Source organism: Leuresthes tenuis, unplaced genomic scaffold (genome assembly GCF_036924035.1).
Source record: "Leuresthes tenuis unplaced genomic scaffold, fLeuTen1.0.hap1 SCAF_10, whole genome shotgun sequence".
Taxonomy (NCBI): domain Eukaryota; kingdom Metazoa; phylum Chordata; class Actinopteri; order Atheriniformes; family Atherinopsidae; genus Leuresthes; species Leuresthes tenuis.
Genome location: NW_027325364.1, coordinates 5,306,291 through 5,329,926, shown reverse-complemented (window position 1 = coordinate 5,329,926; position 23,636 = coordinate 5,306,291). Strand labels below are relative to the sequence as shown.

At 40.7% G+C, this 23,636-nt stretch overlaps 2 protein-coding genes across 3 annotated transcripts in view; one reads left to right on the top strand and one right to left on the bottom strand.

The window, feature by feature from the left end:
• Window positions 1–21,617, top strand: part of crppa (CDP-L-ribitol pyrophosphorylase A) — a 54,580-nt gene extending 32,963 nt beyond the window's left edge. The window contains exons 10-11 of one of the 2 annotated variants that reach the window (XR_011917308.1): window positions 13,883–14,059; window positions 18,155–21,617. Coding sequence is in view for 1 of the 2 variants with exons in the window: in XM_072393663.1 (XP_072249764.1) it covers window positions 13,883–13,987 (105 nt within the window). In the remaining variant the exon portion in view is untranslated. Of the gene's footprint in view, window positions 1–13,882; window positions 15,269–18,154 lie in introns of those variants that run through there. The other variant, XM_072393663.1, reaches the window with a different exon arrangement.
• tmem106ba (transmembrane protein 106Ba) overlaps window positions 1–23,636 on the bottom strand; it is a 470,787-nt gene that overhangs the window by 94,154 nt on the left and 352,997 nt on the right. The window lies entirely within an intron of this gene.

Genomic DNA, 23,636 nt, shown 5'->3' with positions numbered 1-23,636 from the left:
TAAGACCAACAAGGCAGACAGGTGAAACCCAACACAGGCAACTGAGGCTCCTGCTGTGACACCCATGTGTTTCCATGCAGGTGGGGTCAGGAGAGATTAAGGATGACTGCTGTCTTAGCGCACTCCTCACCTTTCTCCCTGAATCCAACAATTATCCGCAGATGAATAGCTAACCGGTTTTTCTGATGAATGAGCATTCGTTGTATTTTCAAAAAATGTGAAATTAGCCTCATCGTGAAACTCGTGGTGATTAAATTACATCTATTCGTCTTTTTGACTAATAGAGGTAAATTGATAGCTGGGGAGAATTTTTGGAGGAAATACAGTTAACTGAACAAACACTCGACAAGTTAATCAAAACATTGAAGGAAATACACCAACTACACCAACATCAGACTTTTCTGAGGGTTCACCACCTTTAACATTGGAACACAAGGCTAGTATCCTCCCTGCTCCTGCATCTTCACACGTTTTTTTAAATTTTTTTTATTTTTTAAAGTTATTTGGCTAACTTTGTGTCTTTGTTCTGACAATTTTATCTGAGATCCCCCAGAAAACCACTTGGCTCCCTTGGTGGAAACCTTCCATCTTCACACAGGCAGAAGCTTGGGGATCACTCCTCTCCTTAGTAACGTATTTATAGAGCTATGTCTGGAGCCTTGGGAGAGACTTGCTCTGCCTTGACATGTGCAGGATATCAAGCTTGATCTACCATGCTGAGAAAGCTCCAGATGTGTTTTGGTATGTGTGAAACTTGACCGCTGGAGTTTGGCTCAAGGAATTAGACATACCAGAGCTGTGTTTACTCAGCTTTGATTTCGTAGATTAAAAAGACCAGCAAGCACTCTGTTTGGGCTGATCTGACTTGATTCAAGCTCTTATAGACAAGTGGAAGACGACATTTCAAGAGCGAATTTGTATTTCAAACAGACAGTGTGTGCCTGTGGAAGATTGATGTAGGCAAGTTCTTCACAATTAGTTTGTAAACATTTAATCACACAAATTATGGGCAAACATTCACATGTATTTATTTTGCCACTTGATTTTGAGCTGTTCTGACCACCCACAGTAGTTCTGGTTTGAGTTTCCTTCAAGTTATGTTGCAGGGAGGCACAGTTCTGCAGAGATTATGCTTTGATTTAACAGGCCTCATCTGGGTTGGTTTTCGTGCTTTTCACCTTCCTGCTCTGCCAGTGCTTTTACACGCAGGGATGTCTTAGTGCACATCCTTATCTGGATGGGTGTGGTGGAAAAAAAGATAATGGCTATACCCCAAGATGCCACAGCAGGAAATTGAGTTGCTCGTATATTAAACAAATTTTTCCAAAGTGCATTTGCATCAGCATCTGAATTAACACACAGTATTTGTTACAATCTAAAATCCTAAAAATAACTTGGAATTTGTATGTTATTTCACTTGAATTGCAGACGACTTACGACATACAAACAAATGCTTCAGTGGCTGGTGCCAATCTCAGGTGTGCTACCGAGGGCTGCATTCCAAGCCTGCACCTGTGCATGCTGGTTAGTGGTAGTGCAAGTGGAAAAGCAGACCTCATTAATACGACTTTGGGATATGTCTTTGGGATATTGACATTGTGCATGTTGAACTGTTTTAGAGAAAGTGGCAGTTTCTGTCCACAACTTCTCCCTGATGTGTATGTCAGAGATATGGGTGTTCTCACCAATATTTAAACAAGTTTCCTGAACAAAGCCGTTTTTTCACCACGCCTTCCATCATGTTTACTTTGTGTTTATTTTCATTTTTGGTCTTTTTTTTTCCCTGTCATGTCCCCTGACCCCATCTCTTGTGCTCTCACTGGCTGTATCTCCTCACTGATGACCCACTCATAACTCGTCCCCCTCTAATTCCTTAAGAATATCAAACAGTTGGGAGTTGGGACATCTCTGGAAGCCTCAAAAATTCTGTTTGATGTCGGTGACCTCAGATCAGGGCTGGCTGCAACTTTGAACCTTTGCCTGCAACGTTAAAAATGGGTAAAAATCTTTTAGTATTACTAATTGGCTATTTGCTCTTAAACTATTACTATTAGCATTTCAGCTCCATGTAAATTCCCAGCAATTGTGTTGCCTGCTTGCTTCGCACCTTTGCATGCTGTACCTGTGCCATTCTACATAGGAAAACTGTATAGCTGTTAATCATACAGGAATTACATGTATATAAGTCTATCTTTGGTAGATTTAGTAATGGCCAGCAAAGGTTTTTGGATGTATTTAACTCCAACAGGTAAAAAGGGCGTGAGTTGAGTTTTTAGATTTGGCTCTCCTGCTTTCATGGAAACCATAGTTAAGCATTTATTAGGTCAAATGAAGTCACTCTATAGGCAGGAGCTTCTCATTTCTCATGTAAAATGATTTTCTCCTTCTCACACTGCATTTGTCAAGCCACACGGTAGGCTTCAGCTCTCTTCTGTTTAGTCTGTGGGAAGGCGATATTTTGACAGCGCTACAAAAACACAGTGTTGCACCTATGTTTGTGAGCTTGGCTTACAGCCTACTGTGATGACAATCTCTTGCTTGTATTATGGATGGAAGTGAGGGCTCTAATCCTTGGCCAGGATGTGTGCTGCTGAAAACCCAGGCAGTAATAAATGTCTTGTTTTGTAAAATATTCCTGCACCTGCAGCTGACCTCAGATGCCCTGCGATACGGAGTGTTTTTGGCTTCCCTGGGATTCTGTAAGTGATACAGTGTGATAAGTAAATGAAGCATCTGCAGCGAGTGTGTGTTCTTGTGGGTCTCTCTCAGCACAAGTAGGATTTGGTATGTCCCTGCTCATAAATCCCACCCATGCCTTCATGCATTCATACCTCTTCAACTAAGGTTCCATTGTTCTGCACACTGTTTGGAGGTTTGTCTTTCAGTGATCTGAATTTAAACAAAGTCATCTTTCATCAATGCTTGTTTAAAAAGTTCTCACTGAAGGGATCCATTGGAAATACAGACCCCCTCAGTGTCCCTTTCTAAGCAAGGTTCGCCTTCTCCGAAGTAGGTATACAGGATGAGAAGTCGTTTTAGACGTGACTAACAAACTGCTTTGTTTGCCCGACAGACGCCCTCAGACAGGATATTTTGGAAACCCATGTTGAAAGAGCTTAACCGGTGTCCCATGAAAGGGCTGTGTGGCGGCAGTTGTTTCCTCAATGGTTTTGAAAAGCAGTTGTCAATACAAAAGTTGTCTTTTTTTAAAGCTTTGAGCTCTCTAAGTCTCTCTGAGACTTTTGGAAATTCTGAGAAAGCTGGACAAAAGTAGGAGAGGATACAGACATTTTCCTATATTACAATCCCTTTCAGATGAAGTGAGGCAGAGTAGGAACAACATAGATATCTAAAGCACAGACATTCAGGCAACATCACTAAATGCCTTGGCAAAATTCAATGAAACACATTCCTTGGAGACACTTCATCTCTAAGAAGTATGAAATAATGGTTATGTCGCTGTCATCTCATGTCAGCTTCAGCTCTCTGTCTCTCTGCTTGGATCCAAGTAGCTTCTATGTTTATGGCTGAACTTTCTGTGCATGTCTGATGTTTACTTTGATGATTGTTTACAGCAGAGACTCAGCAGTAAATGTTAAAACAATTTGGATATAAGTGTTTGGAGGTTTTCTCTCTTCCCGCTGAACTGTAATGTACCTGGAGTGCCTGACTCAAGTTTGGCGCTGTCAGCTTTGATTTATTCCTTCTTAGCAGAGCAGTGATGGAGCCTCTGCTTGTCTCATTAAGTCCCTCAGTCCAGGTCCCACTTATTATCAGGTGGGAACTAAATTAATGGATTTACTCATGTGTTTCAACCAAATTTGTTTTATTTTTCTTTAATCTTACCTTCTTCAACTGATCTGAAAGCATGAAAAGGCTCCAACTAGAACTCTGAAGATAAATTTCCAAGGATTTTCTTTTAGTTTGTACCGGCACAGAGGCTTGGCTGTGTACCTTGGCAGAAGTAGATGTGATGCAGTCGCTTAAGAAAAGCCACACACAAAAGTGTTGCAGAAAAGAAGAGCTGCTGGTTTGTTTGTGTTAACGAGGGACCTTTTACTTTATGGAGACTATTTTTCCCTTGTTATGTTTGACATAAGTTAAAATACTTCATAAGAACATGGTCTTTTTTTAATCATATATCTTGTCAAGAACAAACTTTTGATATCTGTAAATGCCTTTGAAGGGTAACTTAACTTTTATTTAATCAATAAGGGAATAAAACAAGTATTTGCCAGGGGCAGAATTCCTCTATCTGCTGTAATCCAAACTTCTCTGCCATATGTTATAGGAGTGTGATAAGCCAAATGCACATTAGTGCACGAGTCTCATGCAGTTCAGAGCAGGAGAATTTCCAGATTTTTATTCACAACATAAACCACTTTCTGCGGCACGTAAACCTCCCATGAAGACAGAGATAAAACCAGAGTCAGCATTGCCATGGCCTCCCCGAGATTGAGTTTTGTTTGGTCAGATCCTGCTGCCGTAGCAAGACAGTGTGTTTCACCTTTAGGTGACAGCAAATAAAAAGAAAAGAATTCTTTAAGAACAACAGGCATAAATCACACTTAATGTAAATGATGTGCTGCCAAAACATCTCATACCTGTCCAGGCACGGTCTCTTCAAGACCCCTGAAGGTGTCTTGTGGCCTCCGTGGATCAGACTTGTTTTATCAGCACGTCCTACAGATACTCAAAGAAACTGATATCTGGAAGTCTCACAGTCAAGACAGCACTGAGAACTCTTCACGACGTTCCCCGAGCCAGTCCTGAACAATTTTTTGCAGTGTGGCAGAGAGTGTGTTTTTGCCATCAGGAAATACTCTTAGCATGAAGGGATGTGCAAAAAAAAGTTGAGGTAGGTGGCAGATGACAACGTGAGGTCCATGTGAATGGCAGGACCCAAGGTTTCCCATGAAAATATTGCCAACACTTCAGACTGCGTCTGCTGGCTTGCCTGTTTCCCATAATGGTTCTTGTGCTGTCATCTCTTGTAAATATGCACTTGACTGTCCACATGATACAGAAAAAAACAGGCCACCTTCTTCCATTGCGCCATGGTCCAGTTCTGATGCTCACGTGCACATTATAGGTGCTTCTGGTAGAGGATCGGCAATGACATTAACCCGTCTTTAACTAGAAACCCTCATATTCATCATATGCAGAGCTGCTATGCACTCTGTTTCCTTCCACCTTTATATTATAGCCTTCATACTCCTTGTACATCAGTGAACTTTGAGTATTCGTGACCCTGTTGCCAATTCACCCGTCACCCCTCCTTTATCCGCTTTTAATAGGTTTCAACAGTTTTCAGCATTGAATTTAATTTTACTTTGAACTGATCCGCGATATCAGGCCAGTTTAAGATACTTTCCTGTTAAAGCAAGCACTTTGCAACACTGGGGAGGAAAAACTTCCTTTTTAATGCTGATTGGAGCTGGAGCTGATAAATGCCCCCGAAAGCTACAGAGATATTTGATACTGAAGTGGATGCCGATAATGATGAAGTGCCAATAAAACACTTTCCTATTACACTGACAAGTCAAATGTTAGCGGGTGTTGGTGGGTTTTCGACCGGTGTAAACAGGGCTCGAAAAATCCTAAGAACCACGAGTAAGCCTGCTCTCTGACAGTGAAGTGCTCTGTTGGAATAATGGAGCACTGGTACAAATATTGAGTTTGGTCATTGAGGGCATTCTGTACTTTACAGGGAACAAGTGATGAGAAACTAATATGGAAGAAATAGATCTCTTTTATTGGTTCCCGTCAGAACTCGCACTTCATCATTTTGGATCAGCCTGAGGTTTTCAGAGGGCTTCTGGGACAGCCTGATGGCAAATGACACAAGTCTCAGCCTCAGCGTAACAAATTCATGAACTAGTTTTTCAGCAACAATCTGAAACAGGATGTCTCTTGATTTTGACACGATTGCAGGTGAAAGAGGGTAGCCCTCAAGACTTGTTTTATGTGGGAGATAAACAATGTATCCGGATTTATGAATAACTCACAGTAAAGACGGGTAATATGAGCACAGCCATACAGAGTGAGAACACAACTTTAGTTCTGTTTGTGCATGGAATTACAAAAGAATGTCTTCAAATCGTGCTTTTAAAGGAGCGTTAAGTTCCTTTTGCTTTTTATCCTGTTGGCTCATCCTGCCAAACACTGAACAGACCAACAAACCTTAATTTCATTCTGGTGGAGATCCCAACATTTCAAAACATATCCAATAGGTAAACCTGAGTGTTCTACAGGGCTTTAATCAGACTTATGGACTGACCAGTAGTTGAACCTGCGATCCCCTTTTCTTAGTTTAGCCCCCAGCTACCGCCTGTCTTCAGTGATACACTGAAGGAAGGGAGGGTACAATGACCACAATACCCACTCAGGGACGAGCTGTCACGGGGCCTGAAACTCTATCCTCTCTCAGACCAGTGCAATGGATGTTTTTAGTGGTGTTGTATCACTGGGTTTCAGCACGCAGGTCATTTGGGGAGAGTTTGCCTGAGAAATTGATTCATCCATTAAAGAGTAGAAGTCAGTGAAGTTCACGTTAGGTGGTGGCTTTTGCTTTTAAGACTCCCAGAGCGGAGAATGCTGTCTGGCTCCAGTGCTAGTAATGATACTGCCCTCAAGTGGATGCTACAACCATTAGTACTGTGACGGTAAAATATAAGGATGATGAAATGAGGCGATAAAAATTCTGAATGTTCTTGGCCGCTTCAGTTATAGTAGCTGGTGCGACTCTTACAGCTCTTTCCAATATTCTTGGCTCAGGGTTTGTGCCAAGCTTTTCCATTCGCTGTTTTTCTGTTCGGACCAGGTGGCTGGTGTTTCACGAGGGGAGCAGAAGAAGAAGGAGTGCGCAGCAATAGCAAGCAGTCCCGAGGGCTTCGGCTCTCTGAAGAGACGTGCAAATTGCCACTACTAAAGGTCCTAATTGTCAGCTTCAAAGCCGACCCTTCTTGAGAGGCAGAAGTGCTGCTGCATGCTCCTCTTAGATGGAAAGGTTGATTGCATCTGTGGCATTTAAGAGTAGAAAGTTGGAGGCTTGCTTATTGTGTGGTCCCCCGTTGATCCCCTCCCCCTGGTTTCCCCTTTTCCCCCTCTGCTCTGTGTTTCAAAGTCCTGTCGCCTCACAATTTGTCAAAAATCTTCTCTTTAAACAGTAAGCAAAAATAGAAGCTAATGACTGAAGTTTCATTCCATAAGTTTGTGGTTACAGAGTGGAATAACAAGGCTGTTGCATGTGTTTGTGCATTTCTACACATGGAGAACATTTTGCTTTCAGTCACTGCCCAGACAGAAGATTATCCACAGCACGGTATGTATCTTAAAACAATGCAGTTAGTTTGTTTCGTGATTTCTCTTCTGTCAAAGAAAACTACATGAACTCCATCAGGCCGACAGGAGATTTGGTCCATCATAAATGGATGTAGCAGACGCTCTGCTGTCAGTGGAAAAGAGCATTTAGTTTCAGCATTTAAACGTGTCACTTTCCAATTTAATATATCCCTCACTACTGGTGATAGTCCTTCCACTAATGTGAATAAATTATTATACGTCTGGCTGGGAAATCCTTTAAGTGCGGATTTGTGGGAGTTAATCATCGTGAAGTGGAAAGTGAGATTCCCTCACGTCTAATAATGGTAAAGTGAATCTTATAAAAACAGGCTCTTTTTAGAATGAAGTAAAATACTCAACTGCTGACTGCACTTGGCACACAAGAAATTTTTGGAACATGTGACGGTTAATTCCACATTGTAAACAAGCGAACAGAGCCTATTAGCTTAAATAGGACTATCAATCAGGCTAATTTGATTGCGGGTTTCCTTTTAAAGGATCAGTTGGGGCTTTACTTTAGATTTTATCTCATGTCTGTCCAAATGCCCCACTCCTGTTCTCTTTGTCTCAGTCCTGCCACAGTGAGAAATATTCAGCCTCAAGCTGGCTGGTTTCTTCACCTCCATACGCTGGGACAGAGACAGTGGAAAAACATCTCAGTCAACGCTCGAGGACATAGAGCCTGATGATGATGATGATGATGATGAAGCTCTGGAGACATGCAAATCCTCCAGGATCACATTCCACCTCTTTGTTTGCGAGTGGGTGCGTGCATATGTTTGCACACAATCAAGTGTCAGTGCGGTCTGTGCATGTGTTCTCTCTTTCGGATGCATGTGTCCCAACACATGTAATCCCTCTCATGGCTGTTTGCGTGACCATAACAAAGAGGCAGTGAGCTGTTCGTTAGGAACCTTCTTTATTCATTCTGGATGGTCCTCTCCAGGAAGAGGAGACGGGAGCTGAATGCAGTGATGCTCCCGCCAACAGCAGCGGGTCATGAGCGGTACCAGCTTCAATCTGCTTTCTTGAATTAATTTTCTAATGAGTTTGCAAGTTCCTCATATTGAAGTCATATAGATTTCAGCCTGAATGCAGCTTAATATGCAGACGTTTCTGAGGACTCCGTTTGTTGTTCTGAAGTAATTCTACCCTTTCCTCGTGCTTTGTTTTTGACCACATTTGAAGTCTGAGTGGCAGTTATGACTACTTTAAGCTGTGCCACAAGTCAGTGAAGAACTGAAGTCGTATTTGTGTTCCACTGTGCAAGCAACTACTTGATTTAATATGCTGTTTTATGAAGCATGATTCATATTTCAAAAGCTTCATTTCTGGAGTGGAAAATATTCAGTGCCTGAGCTCAGACGGGCTTAAAACTTTGATCCTACTTGGTGATCTTGATTTGCTTCATATTTCTTTCATATGCAAAGTTCAGTGTCTTTCGTCTACCTATCAGGAAACAGACTTCTATATTAGAGTCATTAGTTGCGGTTTAATGGCTGTGGCTGTCTTCAATATGCCCGCAGTTCTCGTGACTTTCCCACGGTCATCAGTCGGTTACCACCCAATGTTCATCACATTTATCATAACAGCAGCCTTTTAGCTGCTCCAACACATGCACAATTTCAAACACTTCCCGTGTGAAGATGTAACAGCTTTTAGATAGCGACTCAGGACATGCTTTGATCTGATAAACAGTGTAAAGATGCAATCAGATTTAGAGAAAGCTTTGATTTTATGCTTCTGAGCTCCTGACTGGGTGTGTGGACAGTGTTGTGCCGTCAGATACATTCTGGTGACTGCTCACAGATGTACTGGCCCATCTCCTCGCTCCCTGTACCAGTGGTTATTTTATTGAAAAAACGTTATTCTGCTGTCATACCACTGCTCTCACATCCATTTTGTGCTACATTCCTGTTAATGTACAAATAAAACAGTTCATCCTTAATCATCTAAATTGTTTTATTTAAAAAAGAATAACTCTGAAAGACACCGTAGTGTCATGTAATTCACAGCAGTGCTGTGATCATCCACACACAGGTCACCTGTAGGAGACCCCTGTCTAGTTTGGCATGAGTGTGCTTTATCCATTAGCTGTTATCAGACATGTCACTATTCGTGTGCTGAGGGCACTTCGACTGCGTGCTGTGGCACACCCTCAGGTTAAACGTGGGCTTACAAACCCTCTGCTGTCTCTGCAGGGGACAAACTAATGCACGTATCATTCATCTGCTCCGTGTCATGTTGGCATAGAGTGAGAGAGCTATTAGTGTTCCTGTTCATATTTCTCCACTGACCTTTAGCGTGAATGATATACGTAAGTTTTTATTAGATGTTACAACGGATCTGATATCAGGCAGCTAAGCTATGTCCTATGAAATGAAAATGGAAAAAGAACATTAGCTGGTAATAACATGGAATTTATCTCAGATATTTTGATGGACAGAAATAAAGACTAGTGTAACTTTTGGGCCATACAGTGAATAGCAGGGGATGTATTTTCAGTGTCGGTCAAACATATTCATTTAATCCTGGGAAGCCAGGATCGTGATTGAGATTAAAATTTGGTTAACTGTGCAGCACCTAATACACAGCAGAGTCGAGCTACAGTTCCAGTTCAACACTGAATTTAACAGCCGTCTGTGTATACGTACACGAGAGAGGAATCGAGTTATTTACCATCTTATGAATGACCCCACAACACTGCTGACTCAGCGAGTGAGTTAGTGCTCAAGATATTCTGCTGCGTGAAACTTTTCCTTAGGGAGATCATCCTACATGTAAGTAAAGCCGAATTCACTGCACTGATGTTGTCTTTAACTTACTTCGTCTGATGATGCTGCAGTTATAAAATCTCATTCTTATTAGAGCAGAGCGACAGTCTGGAAATGCTTTAAGTGACCGTAAGTTCACATGTCGTCTCAATGGGTTCAATTTCTGTCAGTTTGTTCAGCTGTCTGACAAAGGAAGGAAAAAGAAAAATCTGTGAATGAGAGCAGCTTTACTGGGAACTCGGCTGCTTTGATAAAATGTAAAAATATGCAACTTTGGATCATATGTGGAGTGCTTTGGCGTGTACACGAAGGAGTGATTCAATCCACTGCATTATCTGGATGTGTTAGTCCAGTCTGAGAAAGTAATTCTGTATGTTCACGTGTATTTAAAAGCCCGGTTTTCCTCAGACTAATGCAAGATACTAGACAACTTAACACAATAGCTTACAAAGGTTACAAGTTACAAAAGTTCTGGTGAACTGTGAATGTAAAAACATTCTAATAAATGACAGCATATACTGGTACAGAATGGCTCCTAAGCCCATTCAAACTGATTTCACTGTTTTCTTTCACTGATTGAGCCTGGAAATGTTGACTCAGTGAAGCAGCTAATTTGTGCTGTTGTGTACCTGCTGATCTGTACTGCAGCGCCTCAGTTCCTCTTTGAGTCTGTCAGTGTGGAAAATCAGTGTCATCTGATTCCCCTTCTGCCGGTGCTGATTAGGCAACAGTGCTCCAGGAGGCCTGGATCCCGGGGTTCCTGCTCTCATTGACCACAGTCAGGCCTGATTCCACGTTCATCGCTCTCACACCTCGTCCCACTCCTGTCCAATCCTTTTCCACACTGTGGGCCGATGGTGTCAAAAAAGGACAAAGAGAGCAAAGGTTTATTTTCTACTCAGTGTTTGGAATTGTGAGGTTTCCCTCTATAATTTTGATAATCTTGACCTCATAATGCTATGTGCCTTGAAATGTTATGATGTGGAACAACATCAATAAATCTGATAAAAACATGTAAAGCTGCTGATTCAAAGGTGCAACTAAAATGCCAATTGTTACTTTCAACTTTTGTCTTTTAGGATTAGATATTTTGATTTATTGTTAATCTCCTCCTATTAAGAGTTAGAATGTAAAAAAAACCCCACTATAATATTGATTGAAGGAGAAAGTAAAACAGATTGTTGTTCTTCTGGTTAGATAAGACAAGTCACATTTGATACTATTCCAGAGGATAATCCCACTTTTGTTTAATCATCATTTTCGTCTGACAACATGGTCTTTTTCACTGCAGATGTTTGGACTTCTTATAGAAGGAAAAGCACAAGTAGGACTAATCATGTTAAAACAGGTAATCTGTAAGATATGGCGGATTTGTCAGTTGTTCAATCAGTATGTCACAGCTGCATAATAACAGCTGTACTCTGCATAGAAGTTTGTCTATTCTTCCCCAAAAGAGAAATTTATAAAAGCGTTTTGTCCATTTGGCTCAAACGACTTCCTACATGTCTCTAACTGTGACCACACTAGTTTACTGGTTAGTTTAATTTAAAGTATGGAGCATGCTTCCCACACACACTGTCTGTTTCTCACACACATGCACACTCAGCCCATCCTCTCTGCACATACGCCAAATCCAGATATTGTTAATTCAGAAGGAAAAGGGTTACATTTTTGTCTAAATGTGCTGGTTGTTCAGTGAGTGGCAGGTAATACACTTCGATGTTATCAGACTCCAGAAGAAGTATCACATTCTCCTGTAGGCAGAATCCCATTCGGTTATTTTGACATGAAGAATTGGAGATAGATCGATAAATAGTGTGATGGCTAAAGATTTACACCCTGTGTGAGTGACAGGAGTACTGTGGCTGTGTCCCAGTGCTCATCATGATTTTTAATCAGATCAATCCCCAGCTTGGTGCTTCAGCTGTAGCTCAACAAAGTCTGCATGTGAGTGTGTGTGGGAAGCATGCTGCATAATTCCATCCATTGTTTTTACACCATATTTGATTTAAATAGTATTTTGGCCACTATCATCACTGTAGATCCCCTGTTTGCCAGTAGAGTCCTGAAAGCTTTTCAGGAGTAGCAAAAGTAATAAATCAAGGGAAGTCTGAGCCAACTATTACTTACTTTGTGTTAGAAATGAGACGGTAAGACTTAATGAACCCTGAAAGGTTTTTAGTATAAAGTGAAACTGAGTACCAACATGTCATTTAATGTTTTTGTATTTCCTTTTTTTTCAATTGTTCAGTGAACAAAGGTGGAACACCAGAGAGATGAGTAAGAACAGCTTTATATGAGACTTAATAGGCGTTATGGTGCAATTATGTTCATGTGTAGGCTCCATATTTTGTTATACTATTTCTGACCGCAGGCCAGAACATTAACCGAGGCTCCTTCTGTTCAGTAAGTCAGTAAGTGTTTGAAGAGAACTGATGACAGTCTTTTCTGTCTCAGCTGGAGCTGCTTGCTTGCATTAAACTGGCGTGGTTGTCCCATGGTGTCCTTCTCTGTCTTTAGATATCCTCATGAACAGGAGGATACTCCTCTTTTAAATCACATCCAACACTGCAAACTGAAATCTACCCCAGGCCCTTCATTTTCATCTTCTCTGTAGTGCTTAGGTGTTCTCAGTATTTCATCTTTACAAGTTTAAAGCAATGAAAATACATTTTTATATGTGTATTTCATCCCTTTGGCTTGCTGCTACATCAAAAGTCTTTTTAAAATCCACAGAACTTTCATGAAAATCTGCAGGTAGAGCATGAAGCGTAAATCTTTGTGTGGAACCAGGCCGTGGTTAGGACAAAGCAAAGCTGCTTGAACTGCATTTACTTTGAAAAAAAATGGAAAACAGGTCACTGTTGGGCCTCATCAAGAAACTAAATCAAAGCAGGGAGTCGCTGCAGACTAAAGAATGAAGTCAGGGGAGTGAAAACTATTAAAAGTGCATTTTGCAGCCGGTCCGCAGGGGAGGGAAATGAAGAAAGAGAAAAATCACGAAGGCAAAACAACCACAACAGTGGAGCCCGTCTAAGAAAATTAAATGTGCAGTTTTGTTTTGTCTTAACATGCGGTTTAGAGTAGATCTGTCCAATATCATGCACTATAAATTTCAAAGAAGGCCATACTGAATCACAAGCTTCAGAAGAGTTGAAGTGAACTCAAATTTGGGGAAAAAAAGAGAGCGCTTTAATTCCTTGCCCTTTTTCTTCTGCTCCTTTGGAAAATTGTTTCCTTGTGTCGATTGAACAAGCCATGAAATAACACTGCAGTCAGGAAAATCCTCCACCAGAATCTGGGATTCTTACTGTCAAATTCAAGCTGGTCAACTGAGAATGCCAAGCGACGACGACAGCGTTTATTCAACCTCACAGCTGACTCAGACTGCTGACCCAGAAGCTTTACTTGTGGGAAAATGTAAATATATATTTAAAACATGCCATTTTGTTGGTGGTATGGCTTTCGATGTTGTAACTCCTTTTTAACGGGACTGTTTCCTACGAAATGTGAAACATGGATTTGTTTTAAATATAATTGCAGCTCCTTTGACCAAACAATATGCTGCTGGCTGAAATGTTGGCAGAGAATAAGTGCTATAACTCAGATGGAGACAGGACTCATGAAAGGAAAGATGAAGCTGACTCTGCATGGGCATATTTTCATTTATTACCGCCAGATTCTGCTCACAACAGCGAGGTGTTGTTGATGTTGTTTTATGTTGTTTAACTCTTTACCTTTGTGTGTCTTTTTCTTTCCGTCAGGACACCGAGTGCTGGGAAAGGTCAGTGTTGAGGGTCGCTGAGATTGCGTCAGCCTTGATCCGCGAAAGGAGCCCTGCCCTGGTGGGACAGCTTCTGCAGGCATGAACGGTGGCAGCGCCAGCAGAAAATCCTCAGCGATGACTCATGAAAGCTGCAGGGATTAGACAGTTTGTGGAAGTAATTTTCTTCTTTCTCCTAAATCTCTTTAACTTCGCACGATTGCAGATTAAAGACATTTTATATTTCTACAATTAATGGGATGGACAAAAAGAAAGAAATGTATGTATGTAATATAATCCTACATTTCCCATAATGCACCACAGGGGCATCTTGTTGGAGTTTTTCTTCTACCTGGCAAAAAACCCACGTCTTTATTCTGAGGTTGCTGTTGCTCTTTTGTAGTGCAGATCTTTTTTGTTAACGTGTGATGCTGAAGTGAGAGGTTAACAGGTTAAGGGGTTAAGAGGTTAACAGGTTAAGAGGTTAACTAGTTTCTAAAGGTTTTACAGCTCAATGAAAGTTCTTTTAGCTCATTTATGGATTCTGACTAGCAACCGAAACACAATTTGTTGACAAAAAGCTAAACTGAAATTTTGCTGCGACATCAATATTTATATCTATCAAATTTGCCTATCCACTGATCAGCCATAACATTATGACCAGTTGTCTAATATTGAAGGCAAAAGAGCTCTTACCAGTCTGGGTGTGGTCAAGGAGCATCTGAGGGCCTCCTGGAGGGTGTGGTACTGAGATCTGTTGGGCCCTGTGGGTTGTAGGATGGGGTCTTAGTGGATTTAGTTTGCATCCCACAGATTCCATCAGATCTGTATCTGTATCTGGGGACTTTTTGTGTTCTTTGAGCCCTTCCTAAGTTGTCCTGTTGGGGAGCGCTGTCGCAATATACCAATGTGAAATGTCAATTTCTTTATTTACAAACCGCATTTAAAACAACAAGCGTGATATACAACAGAAAGTTCATCAAACCAAGTTCAATTTAGGAGAGATGGAAACACATTCAAATAAAGTGGGTGAAATAAAAAAATTTGCTAAATGAATAAAATAAAATCTAATACCCCCCCCCCAAAAAACCCCCACAATGAATAAAACCAAGAGGTCAAACTTTATCCATGTTAAATGCTGAAGACAAAAGGTGGGTTCTTAATAATGTCTTCAACGATTTTAGCAACTCTTGGATCAATTAAGTTGTTCCATAGATTAGGAGTTCGGGTAATATCCATGTGAATGGCAGAATGCACTCTAACAAGATCACTGTGTTACTGAGTGGTTTTAATGTTTTGGCTGATCGATGTGTCAAATAGCAGTGTCGTAATGTCAAGGTCCCGCTCTGCTTTTGTCATAAAATGGTTTTGGAGGACACTGTATCTTGCTAGTTGTGGTTTAAACAAGGAAAAAAATGTAATGTAATGCCTCTGCTGACACAAGTTTGAAGCGACCAGTCAAGCAGGCAGGTTTTTAATCACATTGATTTCTGAAGAGAAACAGGACGCCATAAGCATATCGATCATAATCACACACTGTTCCAGAACAAAAGGACCGGTACCGTGCATTAGTTTCAGCCTTCTGTGTTTACAAGGACTATTTTCAGCAGCTGATTAATTCATGGTTTGCGTGTCGGTATTTAATGCAGCAGCAGGGTGTGTGTGGAGTGGCTCAAAATCAACTCCAGTGTGTGTTCAACGTAATGAAGGAACTTGTCATCGCCCCGTGCAACAGCGCAGCTCGCTGATGTGTTTTTAACATGTTCTGGACATCAACAGATCTGTGCGGTACCGACCAATATGTCAGTCTTTGGCAGCGCAGGCGACTCTGTATTATTCTCATTTTTGGATCTGTAATCACTTCAGGAGTGATTATTGCAGTGGAGCCACGTCACCGGCCCGCCAGCAAAAACAGCAGATATTCTGCTAAAACATGCTTGTGAATGCATCACAGATGCGAGTGTGTGTATGTTTTTGTAATAAATTAAATCTGTTTGAACAATAATTGTGATATTTGATTTATTACGATTTTTTTCATCTGCTGTGGGTTGTTCATTATTTGCTATTGAACAGTTCATCTCCTTTTCCTCACACAGGTATTCTTCAGGTATATGGAGACAAACGATTTCTCCGTTTGTAACCAAAGTTGTAAGAGCGAGTGTCTTCACGACACTTTTGGCTGAGCGCCATTTTTCAATTGTTCAGCATGAAGCATTTCTGTTGTTTTCAGATTTATATGTTCAGGTTCGGTCAACAGAATCTATTTAGCCTGATTTAACTCAAACACCAGGGCTGGGTCTCAGTTTAATTGGATGGGTCCAACTAATTTTACATTATATCAGTCTGTTGTTTCAGTTCGTTATGTTTTCATTCATTCATTCAAAATTCAGTGTCTCACTTTCAGTGGGACGCTGACGGGGAGCAAAGCTACAAGGGGACCACTAAAGAGTGAATTTAATCTCTTTAGTGGTCCCCTTGTAGCTTTGCTCCCCTCAGACCTTTAATAGGCGCAGAAGAACCCAAAATCAGGCTCAAAACTGGGGATTGAACTGAAGTGAAGAGTAGATGAGAGCCATCGTGAGCTCTGACATTCGGAGGGAACCTTGAATAGAGCAGCTACTCCTCTATTGAAAGGAGACGGCTGAGGTGGTTTTGGTATCTAATTATGATGCCTCTTGGCACTCCAGATCGGAGGAAACCCTGGAGGCCGACCCAGAACTAGCTGGAGGTCAGGGAACGTCTCAGGATCCCCCAGGAGGGGGAGAGGGATATCTGAGTTTATCTCCTGAACCTGGTGCCCACTCCAGATAAGCAGAAGATGAGGGATGGATAGAGGTTTTCCTCAGCTAGGAAACTCTTTATGAGCTATGAATTATATGAACATAATTATGATGACATGCACTGAATAGAGATATGATTATTTGGATTGAATAGGATTTGACTGTAGTTTGATTTTATTGAACTTGTTTACTATTTTTAAAGAGTTGTCTTGTCTAGAATGTGCACTGTGGGGTGGGATTGGAGGTGATGTGGTCCCATTTAAAGACAGTGAGGAAGGAAACTTCTTTGCTGCGCTCAGATTCAGCAGCACAAAGTGATAATGCATGACTATAACAAGCATGTCTGTCAGGTGCTGAACAGGATACAAAACCATGGTGTTAAGAACACTCCAAAACATAATACTTTATACATCTACACATCATGAAAGAGTAGGACCTGACAGACACAGGAAGCCTGGACCAGAAAAGGACCAAAACTGCTACCATGACTGAGGCAGATGAGTGTGTCCTCAGCATGCAGCAATAAGAGCACGGAGCTCTCCACTTAAAGGCAAATCAAAGACAGACTGAGGTCCTGTTTGTAGGGACCCACAGTCTCTTTTAGTGATTTTTTTATTTCAAACATGACACAGCTTCAGGGTTGTAATCCTGTATTCTGCTGATTTCATGAATAATGGGAGTTTGATCATTTAGAAGTTAAAGTACAGTGTGTTTTGCATTAGTTTTGTCAGAGGGCCTGTACATTGCTGTTCTCAATGAGATTCCCTTCTTGATCGCTCACCTGTCTGCACAGCAGCAAGGGGTTTACTCTGTGAGGCTCAATACATCTCTACAGAAGGGAGCTGTCAGATTTTTGTTTGTGCTGCCAAGCTACTGCTGTGTGCACATGTTTTCTGACCATCCTGTGAAACATTTAGAAATCTACCTGGATCTTTGCTCTATTTTCTGCCAATTTCAACTCAAATCAAGTCAAATTCATCTATAAAGTGCTTTAAAAACAGCTGTGGCTGAAACAAAGTGCTGTACATGAATAACAACACCGAGTATAAGACATAAAACATAACAATTAAAAAAAATCAATAACAATATTAAAACAGCATCTCAGTTGTTTAAATCCCATCTAAGATGAACTAATTACTCTAGTGTTAACAGTAATCTTTCAAATCATGAAAAACAGTAACCAATATTTGTGCATCTCACCCTAATACTGCCAAAACCATGAACTCTGCAAGACCACCAAGAAATTTGCAGCAGATCCTCTAAGTCCTTGAAGTTGTGAGATGGGGCTTTCATGGCTGACGTTTGTTTTCCAGGCACATACCACAGATTATCAGTCAAATTGCGATCTGTAGACTTTGGAGGCCAAGTCAACACGATGAACCCATGACTCATGTTCCTAAGAATATTCCCAACCCATTTTTGCAGTGTAGCAGGGCACGTTATTCTGCTAAAAGAGCCTGTTGCCATCAAGGAATATTGTTGTGTGTGTTCAGGTACCTGCCAAATCAGCCAGTGCCTCCCGTGGCTCGCCTCCTTCCCACCAGTTCACCTCCACGCCACCTCTTTCCCAGGTAAAGGACACACAAACACAGCTGTTCACAAAAAAAGTCCAGTTCCTATGCTCTGCACGACTGACTGCACAAGTTTGTGAAACTGTAACAACATGTGGAAAAACAGCAACAAATAGATGTATTCTCTAAGCTTTAACAGGCAAAAAGGTTATGTTTGAATCCTGGAGGGGTTCTTTGGTCGAGTTATGCCACATGACTGTCAACCAGAAGATTCCACTTCACCTCTCATCCTTTTTACTTGTGCTTTCAGTCACAGTTCGGTTATGTTTAGACAGAACAAACCATATAGTTAAGCAGGATTATGAACATATTGTGGTTTGCATTAAAACATACATTTTAAGCACCTATTACATATGAATCTTTTCTGGTGTATCGCTTGAATCCTGAATTCTGCTTCCTTTACACCAAAGTTGGTGGAGACGCCAAATAAAACTTCATTTGCATTGTGTCACTGTCAAAGTCATGCTGGTCGTGGTGGGGAAATAAATCCGCACAAATGACCAGTTCACCTATGAAACCTGCTTGTGTCGGGATGGACACTCCTTTCAAACTACTTGACTAGAATTCGCACATCAAGTAGTTCATTTGACCAAATTTATAGCCACTAATAACAACCCCTGAAGGAGTTGTTGTCCTGACACAGAAGTCAGCATTTGATTGCTTTCACAGTTGTTCAGATCTTAAAACTTGTCTTTTTCCTTCCTCCAGTACCTGATGAACAGAAGCTTCACTTGCAGGCTAATATAACAAGATAATCTGTATTTGTAACTTCATCTGTGAGTGTTTTTAAATGGTAATCTGCTGTTACAGAAGGTTAAAAACGAGTTAAAAACTTTCTTTCTTTATATGTGTTAATGCTGCTGTCCTTCGCACATCTATTTTTCACAAGAGTGGTGAGAAGGAAAAAGCAGCCATGGACATCTAATAGTCTTTAACAGTGTTGATGTCGGAACATTCCTAAGATCGCCACAAAGACCTCGCCGATTTGAGAACACCTCTCACACTTCCAGAGCATCTCCAGTTTCCTGTGTTTGTCCGTCCTCTGCGGCAAGTTGGAATTCCAGTTGATGATGGAGTGCAGCCTGAGGCGAGAGAAGCTCCTTCCTCACGTCTCAAAACATATACTTACATGTCAGGGATTGTTACCCAGAATCTCATGTGATTAGAGCTGCGAGCTGCTAACATACGAGTTTGACTTCTGCACCAGTAAACATCTCTGCAGCTCAGATTAAGTGATAAACACAAATAAGCGGAATATGCTTTTCTTATGTTATCGATGGCGGCAAACTGTGCTTTTATGGCCATGTGTATAAGATTCACTTCATAAATATTCGCTTGTCTGAGTATTTATTCACAAACTACGACAGGATGGACCACTTCACAACAGCCTTAAGGTTGTTAAAATCAATATCTTCAGTCTCTGACAGTTAGAGCTCATTTAAACCCTTCATCAATCCCATAAACTCAAGCTTTTGCTTGCTGTCTCTGTTATTTTATATTTGCAGACTTACTATGTATATTTATTCTTTTATCTGCAGTTCATAGTTCACCTGTATCTGTTTCTTTGCATTTAAGCTCGCTCATCTGTTATCTGGGAAGTTGTGATGTCTTCACAGCTGAGTCAGAGCATCTCTAAAACTGCAGCTCTTATAAGATGTGCCCAGGCTGCATTCGTCAGGAACTACCAAAAGTGGTCCAAGGAAGGAAACTCGGGGATGTAGCAGCAGGGTGGTGGGCAGCTACGATGGGTTTGTGTTGTCCACTTCAATAAAAGAGCTAATGTTTGTTCCACTAGAAGCATGTCAGAATATGTTTTGCACCATTTTGTTGTGTATGGAGCCTTGTAGCTGCAGACCGGTCAGGATGGCCACGTTCAGTTCTGTTCAGTGCCTACGGTGGACATATAGGCATCAGAACCAACTACGAGGTAAAGGAAGCAGGTGGCCTAGTGTTATGAATCCCTTTAAGGTCATAAGGAGGAAACATGGCAGCAGGATGCAACACGGGAAGAAAGAAAGCAAGTGGGGTCAGTGTGATGCTTTGGGTAATGTTCTGCTGGGAAATATTGGGTGCTGCCATTCATGTGAATGTAGTTTAACACGTATCACCTACCTAATCATTGTCACTGACCAAGCGAGCACCTTTATTTTAACGGTCGTCTCTTTCAGCAGGATATTTCACCCGTTCACACTGCAAATTGGTTCTAGAGAGATTTAAGAAACCAATGTTTTAGATTTTGACCTGGCCCACAAATTCTCCATATCTCAGTCCAGTCCAGAGATTTAGTGGAGTTAGCAAAGGAGGTGCCTATTTAATATGAGACTGGTGGTTATAAAGTTATGCCTGATTGGCTCACATCTGTACATGCTGTGTTTAGGGCATGAACTTGTCTGTCCTGACTCAAAATGATAATTTAGTTTAAGACAACAGGTTAGGATGTTTTGCTCTGAAACTGCAGAGAATTATCTCCTGATTTAGCTGCTTCCCTCAGGTCTGTGGAGCCTTTTGGTATCTTTTAGCTAATTGTTTTGGTTTTGCTGCTCTAAACCTTTCAATTTGGACTGAAAAGTCACAAGGACCAATCAGCATAGAGACACAGTTTACATTTAGCTGATTAACTTTGTGGATATAATAATAATATCCTTATTTGTTGAGTATTGACCAGAGATAAAATACTTTATTTCTAATTAAGTAATTTTTTTTGTTATTTTTCTCAAAACAACCAAACCTTACATATAAATAATATTTCATTGTCAGAGAGCCCTGTGAATTTTTCCCTAATATCCCTGTCATTCTTTTATTCACCTGGACTTGTCAATCATTCTGGGTTAGAGGGCAGCAGCTGGGAAAAGTGGATGTTTCTGTCTTTATTTTTGCGGGTAAATCTTTTAACAGTAGGATGAAACTAAGGGGAGGCCCAACTGGTTCCGGTGCAGTGGTAGACCCATGTAAAGAGGGATTTTCAGGTTATAGTTGTGGAACGGTGCTGATTCACTCAACTAAACAGACAGAAAAGTTCAGAGCGAATGAAAAGGAAAGGAAAGGCTGCTGAAGATGTGAACATACTACATTTCTTTGTGTATGATGACATCTGCTGGACAGATGGGTTATATTTGGGGCTGCTTCAAAATGATTGCTCAGTGATAGTTCCTTCTTTTGGGGGCCATAATGCATTTGTATTTCTGTCCACAGAAAAAATTATTAGTGTACCTGCAACTCTGACTTCTAAGTATGATAAAGGAGGAGTTATAAAGGTGCAAAAGAGCTTTTTGAATTTTGTGTTACTGCAGCAGAATTGGACTTTGTTTAAGTCCACAAAAAATGTTATTTCATGCATTATTGCTGGTTTTAAATTATGTTTTGACATTGTTTTCTCAGTATGCTGCATTAGGATGTACAGCACGTACTGTGTTAGATATTTTTACTTATAATACATTTTTATAATGGTTTTTAAATTCAGCCAAATGAAAAAATTTAAATGAAGCTTTTTCGGCTAAATTAGCTCTTTCTTTTTTTCTGTGTTGATCAGTGAGTGTGTTCCTCAAATAAATGGAATAAATAATGGAATTATGAAGATGACTTAACTCTATATTAAACTGTTCTCTATGCTGTGGAGCCAGGAACAACAGACCAGTGAAAAAATGTGGATCAATACAGTGAAATGCAGCTTTGTAATAAGTAATAAAAAGTCGAATGCATTTAAACGTATAAAAGCAAAACAAGCTGAAACAAGTTCACACAAATGTGCATCAATAAAGCAAACGGATCAAGGTGATATTTACTCAAGAGGTTACCGTGGGAACACAAATAAGTTGATAAATATCAGCTGTGTTTTGCCTTTCAGTGTCATTTTACACAGTTTCCTCTCTAAAATCCTGAGAAATGTTTTACTGTGCAGGCAGAAAAAAGTGTGTCACTAAGTGGAAAATGGGGACAAGTTGGTCCACAGTTATTTTTTTGTTTAAATTTCCTTGGAAACATTTGCCATATTTACTTAAAACCGAGAAGAAAAACACATAGTTTCTGCAGTCTGTGACTAACCTCTCAGATGGTTCAGTCCTGGTCGACATAGCTGTTGTAATGTATTCTGTCTGAGCCCCGTTAGCTTTATGCTGAACAGAGTCCCAGACCTTGGCTAATACTATTAGACAGCTCCTCCAAACAGACCACAGCCAGATCTCACAGTTTGACTGTCTGCAGGTCTGCCAGCCCACACCGTCACCCAGCCAGCCCACCGCATCTCTGATTAATCCCTTGGTATTCCCATGGAGCTTGTCCTTTGCTTTTCCATACAATCACATCGTGGGACACCTGGAACCTAAATTTAGATCCATCTCAGCTAAAAGATTCTGAGTCTTGAATCAAATTTGCCAACTCTGTGCACTGTCAAGTGAAATGCCCCCTAAAAAAGTTCTTCCTGGAGATCTGAAAACAAACAGAGTGAGGTGAAAAGAGCAGACTAAGAATATGAGGAATTTAGATGGGTCAGGAAGCTCAATGAGATGGGAATGCCAAGTGCAATAATACAGACATGGACACAGAAGGGAGGGTGTTCAGGAATTTGGCCTTGTTAAGTCACGGCAAACACACGATGTCTGGTATCACTGAGTATAAAAAACACTCTGATGTGTTGGATTCAGCGTCTGTTTGTGCTGCCACTAGTAAAAAAAATCATACTGGAACATTTTCCCATTTTAGCTTTAATTTCACCACTTCGAATGTAAATGTAACAAACGTCTTGCACCATTTACAATTAGGACTTTGCTTCTCCAAAAGAGTCATCAAAGAGGTGGACATGTAAACATGTTGATGGGACATCAATGTACAGTTCATAATCATATTGACTGGTTAAATAACGACTAAGGTTGTCTGCAGACATTTCATCTTCTTAGTAACTTGTGGCCATGACTTCGTTTTATCTCATTTCCATAGATTACTAAGGTGTGGCCATGCTAATAAGTTGTTTCCATGCTCATATATGTATATTTTTTATTAGGTTTTGCCCTTTATCTAAACAGGAAGTTTCCATTGATGTAGAAGAAATCTTCTTCTCCTGTCCTGGTCAAGTTGTCAGTATAAAACAAAATGTACATAAAAGTTTAATGTAAAACTATTATAAAAAATACTTCAAATCTAAGTATCACAAAGGATTGCAAGGGGCAAAAAAAGACAGCAAAATCAACTAAACCCAATACTTTTCTCCTCCAGTCAAAAACTATATAAAACAGCAACAAGTTTCCATAAGAGAAGTTCATTTCATGCATAAGGAGCATAAAAGGAGAAAGCAGTTTTGCCCAGCTCTGAATGCACCCTAGGAACATTTAAATTAGTAGAAGATGTAGTATCACACTCGTGGGCGAAGCCTTGAAATGTAAGCAGGTAGTTTACCTAACAATGCCTTTGA